This window comes from Beta vulgaris, chromosome 8 (genome assembly GCF_026745355.1).
Source record: "Beta vulgaris subsp. vulgaris cultivar EL10 chromosome 8, EL10.2, whole genome shotgun sequence".
In the NCBI taxonomy this organism is placed as follows: Eukaryota; Viridiplantae; Streptophyta; class Magnoliopsida; order Caryophyllales; family Amaranthaceae; genus Beta; species Beta vulgaris.
The window spans coordinates 53,360,881-53,366,409 of record NC_079209.1 but is presented as its reverse complement, the minus strand read 5'-3'; the positions used below and the strand labels follow the sequence as shown (position 1 = coordinate 53,366,409).

Sequence of the window (5,529 nt, the reverse complement as noted above, 5' to 3'; positions counted from 1 at the left end):
TAAAAGGCCAATATACTCTTCCCTGCACTTACTTTCTTTCCTCTTCTCCTTTGATTCCCCCTACACCTTACTTTCCTCCAACATTGATTGGGAGTACATCGCCTATTATATACAAGCTTACCAATTACCATGACAATATTTCCTCCATATTTCCTCCATAATAAAATAGATGTTATACTTTCAAAAACACGCTTTTTTAGACAATTTTTTTTGAAGAGAGAAAAAAAAAATCCATGTGATAAAAGAGACATAGAAAAATATTATTGCCTAAAAAAAAACTCATCTATTTTATTACAACCATATTAAAAAAAAGTATAAAATCTATTTTATTACGAAGAAAGTACATCACAACGATTCCCTTTGAAATACACTCAAGTACAAAAATCAGGGACTAAAAAAGCTAAACTATAATACCACATTCGATCGACAAGCACAGAAAAACATTAAATGAAACATAGATTGATTAAAAGAATGAATAACCTGATTAAATTGTCTTACACCTATGAAGCAGATAGTATCCACTATGCTGCAATAAGTGAAGAAACTATGCACTTGTATCTGCTAAGGATGTATAAAAAACGGATATACTTTGCTGTACAAAGTTTCTTTTCCTACCCTTTTTTTTTTTATCTTAAACCTGTTTGTAAATTCTAAACTAAAAAAACTTGGTACCGTCACTCTCAGTAGCAGCTTCTGGTTCAGAAAGCTTTGGATGTTGCTGCACTGGCACACCAGCAAGGCCCTCAATCAAAGTGATGACTTCAGAGCTATCGTCGAGATAATATTTTGCCATACTCGGTTTCTGGCCAACGGTGCAAGCAAACACGTTCGGGATTGGTGGCAATGATGGGTTGGAGGTTGCACGACTGATACCCTCAAACATGTCTTCATCAGAACGATCATCTCCGATGCACAGCACAAAGTCTGCTGGCTTACCCATGTCCTTCATGGTTGCTATCAGATTTTCCACCACGATACCTTTACTCACGCCCTTTAATGGGGAATTCAGAAGCATCAATCAGATTAAGAAATAACACAAACAGAAAATATAATTCAAATCATAATCCATCTATTATAATCAAGAATGAATGAACAACTAAATCTTGAAGCCAGCTAAAGTTAAGAGTAACTAAACAGAGTTTAAAATCATCAATTGCACCAAACTACAAATAGAGCAGAATTTAGAGCAAAGCTGAAGCCTGAAAGTACCAATATATCATTTGATCATATATTTGAAACATAATGGCTAGGGGTGTAAAGGAGCCTAGCCAGCTCCAATTGCAATTCTCATGAGCCGAGCATAGCTTAGCTTGACTTGAGAAAACGGGGATATGGCACTTTGAAGGACTCTACTATGGTTGTTCTATGCTGCGAGCAGGCTCGAAATATTATATTGCATGATATGATGGAAATCCACTGGAAAGAAGTTCAGAATACCAGGTCAAGCTCAAAAGACGTAGCAAAACTTTAATTATGAAAATTTTTGACACGATTTTCAAACTTAAATCGAGATAAGTTGCACTAAAAAATCTAAGGTCGAAAAAGCTTGAGAATGGGTGCAAATTCGAGTGTAAGTGTACAGGCCAAGCTGAACACCAGGATCAAATCGCCTTGTTCAGTGTTCACACCCCTGATAAGGGAAAGTTTTTTCCCAATTACAGATTTTCAGTCACCCTCAAGGTAAAACCAGCAATTCTAAAGCTTCTCATGGTGTCACAGCCAAATGAAGAGAAATTTCGAAGAAAAAACAATTTATTGTTACCTGAGGTTTTACTTCAACTATATGCTTGCCACGTTTAACAACGACAGGTTCGTTGGCGAGCACATTTTCCAAATGATCAAGCAATTCTTTCGACTGACATGCCCCAAAGTCATAGTCAGAATCTTGATAATGCCAGACCAAAGCGCTTTCCTTATACTCTATGGAAGATCCATCAGTTGCTTCTGCATAAAGCTCCATAATTGGTCTTACAATTTTCTTCCATTCAAAATCTATTCCTAATACACTCGACTCCCATGGTGACTGCTTAGTCCACCTACACAGAGAAACATGGAAAATGTTCCAATAACTTAATCACATATAGAACAGCACTATCAAAAAGTAGTAGAGAATAGAAGTATATGTAGTTACCGAGTAAAATAACCATGCTCAGCCGAAAGCCCAAGCTTTTCACAGGAGGCAAACCACTTGCTGAGAGTATCTCTGCTTCTTCCACTCACAATGAAGACAATATTTTTCGGATCACTGCACAAACCATTCAAGAGAGACACAACTTCAGGAGTTGGTGCCATGTCAACAGATGACTGTGGTGTCATTGTCCCATCATAGTCCAGCAAAATCAGCCTACTGTTGGAATTTGTATAGGCGGATTTAATGTGATCAACTGAGAGTTTCCTGAAGTCCGGAGGCAAAGCTACAAGCCTGAAATTCAAACCAAAGCCAACACCCCAACACCTCTTGGAAAAGGGATCACCACAAGCTCTCATAAGATCTTGGTTAAAACTCTTAGCCCAATATGCAATATCATGAGAGCTAATATACTTGTAATGTTGTTCATGCCTCAAGTGCTTCTCCTTGTCATCCATTAGAATTGCCCCATGCATTGCCTCAGCTACTTGTTCCACATTCCACGGATTTACCCTTATAGCCCCACTAAGAGAAGGCGAGCACCCAACAAACTCCGAGACAATAATGACACTCTTCTTAGGCATAGAAGAATCAATTCCTAAAGCAGCATCTACCACTGGACTACCTTGGCGAGAAACTGTGTATTTGTAAGGCACAAGATTCATCCCATCCCTCACCGCATTCAACAAGCAACAGTCGGATATCGAATAGTAAGCAACCTTCTCCATGGTTGAAACTGAGTCATGGATAAAAACAATCGGTTCATACCCCGGTTTGCCATACTTTTCATTAATCTCCTTGGCAATATGATGGGTTTCATTTTGAACCTCCTGCACATCCATTCCCCTACTTCTTGCAGGATTCGCAATCTGAACAAGAACCAATTTACCCCTAAACTTAGGCTGCATTCTCAAAAGATGTCCAAATGCCATAAACTTGAAACTAATCCCTTTAAGAACATCCATATCATCAACACCCACCATCACAAACTTCCCTTCAAATTGCTTCTTCAACTCCTTAACCCTCTTGGCAAGTTCATCCATTAACATCAAAGATTGAAGCTGACCCATATGAATCCCAACTGGCAAAATCTTAATACTAACAGTTCTACCATAGTAATCCACCCCTAAATACCCTCTTTTAGACTTATAATCCAACCCTAACATCCTACTACAACATGACAAAAAATGCCTTGCATAATCAAATGTTTGGAACCCAACAAGATCAGAATTCAATAAACCCCTCAAAATCTCTTCCCTAACAGGTATAACCCTGAAAATCTCCGACGACGGAAACGGGCTATGCAAGAAAAACCCCAGTTTAACCCTGAAAACCCTCCTTCTCAATAGTGTAGGAACCACCATAAGATGGTAATCATGTATCCACACAAAATCCTCTGCACCTCTTAGCCTATGTACCCAAATAATCTTATGAGCAAACACCATATTAGCACTAACATAAGCACGCCAATAAGAAGGATCATATGCAGCACCATGATTAGAAGTTAAAGGCAATTTATAATGAAATAAAGGCCATAAATAGTGCTTACAGAATCCATGATAAAATTTGTTCTGAATCTCTGGTGGTAAAAATACTGGTACACACTTGAATTTCTCCAACAAATACTGGGAAATTTCTTCTTGTTCTGATACATCAATCTCTACTTTCAAACACCCAATATAAAGAACATCAATTTTGGGGTTTAACCCATCTCTTAGCTGCAATGGAAGTGCATCTTCATCAAATTCAAACCTCCATTTTTTCTCATCTTTGAAACTTTTTAAAGGAAGTTGATTTGCAACCATGATGATTCTTTGTCCTGTAACACGAGGTGATGTAAGATCAGAACCATCATATTCTGGGATGATCCCAGGTTTATTTATAACTGATGGGATTCTTCCCATTCTTTCATCTAACTCTGGTAAATCATCAAGATTTAGCAGATTAAAACATGGCCCAGAAAGCATTTCTTCTAAATTTGTTGAATAATTTCTTCAACAATGGTAGAAATCAAAGAAAACCCAGAAAAAAGCAAAAGAAACAAAAAAAGATGAAATCTTTAAGATCAAGATGAATTTTTTTTGGTGGGTGTTATCGGTGGGTGTTGTAGATTAGGATGAGAGCAATGAGCTTCATGTGGGTATATTATACTGAAAACTATATAGTAAAAATATATGTGTGTGAAAATTTGGGAAGCTAATAAAGGAAAGAAACTATAGGATAAGGAGGAAAGAAATTTGAGAGGATTTTTTTGTTTGGAAAGAAAAGGAAGAAAATATAAAATACAAATGGAAAGAAATTAGGGAGATTTTGTGGATGATGATGAAATTGGTACTTTTAAGTATTTGGGATATTTGAGAAGGTTGAGATAAGAACAAAGAGACCGACTTTTGGGTAAACAAAAGAGATTAACGATTACGTGATCTTTTTCTTTCTAGTAGTTGTTGTTATTTTAGTCAAAAATCAATTTCCATAGTTCCCAAATTCTTAAGGATAAAACTATTTTAAGGAAAGTTTTCAGTTTATTATAAAAGAGATGAAATGGGGAATGAGGCCCATGACTTTTGGCTTTGTATGGAGGAGTGAAAATGTGAGTTGGATAAATGGAGTATATAATAGTAATAATATTGTTGTGTTGACTGTTGAAGGTATTAGGTAGGTGACTAGGTCTAGGTGGATAGATAGGGGATTAGGGAAGCTGCCTTTGGCCGTGTCAAAATAATACAGTGTACAACTATACAAGTACAGACAGAAATTGGTGTGAGAGTTTAATTAATTGTAAATATACTTCCTTCGTTTTACAAGGTCTGTTCTCTCCAGCTTATTTCAGTTCAGTTTAATTCAATTCAGTTCAGTTCAGTTCAGCTGTTTATGCCGAAGAGAAAAGGCCCTAAGTCTCTACTCTCAATTGATTCTATCTTTTGGTTTGAAAAAAAAATATACTTCATCCGTTTTATACTAAGTGAAACGCTTCTTTTTTTTATGTGTGAGCTTTTTTACAGAAGTGTTTCACTTATTATGGAATGGAGGAAGTATATAGGGTTGAGTTCTAATGAGAATTCTTTTATAATGAGAATCGTGAAAACCATTTAAAATAAGCAAACAAAATTTAAAATGAGTCAAAAGAGTAAAAAAATGAGCAAAACATAAAATAAATAGAAAACATAAAATTATCCAAAAACGTAAAATGAACAAAAATATAGAAGGAGAAAAACGTAAAATGAGCCAAAACGTTGCAAAATGAGCATAAAAATATCAAATGAGCAAAAACATAAAACAAGTAAAACATAAAATGAGCAAAAACATTGTGAAGTGATCAAAATTTTCGTAAAATAAGGAAAAATGAGTGGTACTCATGGTTCTCACCATAAGGGTGAATTTGCATAAGTAACATACTAAAC

At 36.1% G+C, this 5,529-nt stretch overlaps 1 protein-coding gene across 1 annotated transcript; it reads right to left on the bottom strand.

Annotated features, from left to right (window-relative positions):
* Positions 1 to 459: 459 nt before the first annotated feature.
* Positions 460 to 4,657, bottom strand: LOC104901797 (probable alpha,alpha-trehalose-phosphate synthase [UDP-forming] 11). Its single transcript, XM_010689409.4, has 3 exons — positions 2,132 to 4,657; positions 1,763 to 2,036; positions 460 to 991 (listed from the first exon to the last, which is right to left on the bottom strand). The coding sequence occupies exons 1-3, from the start codon at positions 4,093 to 4,095 to the stop codon at positions 656 to 658; spliced, it is 2,574 nt and encodes an 857-aa protein (XP_010687711.2). The 5' UTR covers positions 4,096 to 4,657; the 3' UTR covers positions 460 to 655.
* Positions 4,658 to 5,529: the final 872 nt, after the last annotated feature.

Excerpts from the sequence above, each read along its gene's own strand:
- LOC104901797 (XM_010689409.4), bottom strand. The coding sequence starts at position 4,095 with ATGCTTTCTGGGCCATGTTTTAATCTGCTAAATCTTGATGATTTACCA. Across the intron at positions 2,037-2,131 it reads GAGCATGGTTATTTTACTCG|GTGGACTAAGCAGTCACCAT; the intron begins GTAACTACATAT and ends TTCTCTGTGTAG. Across the intron at positions 992-1,762 it reads TAGTTGAAGTAAAACCTCAG|GGCGTGAGTAAAGGTATCGT; the intron begins GTAACAATAAAT and ends TCCCCATTAAAG.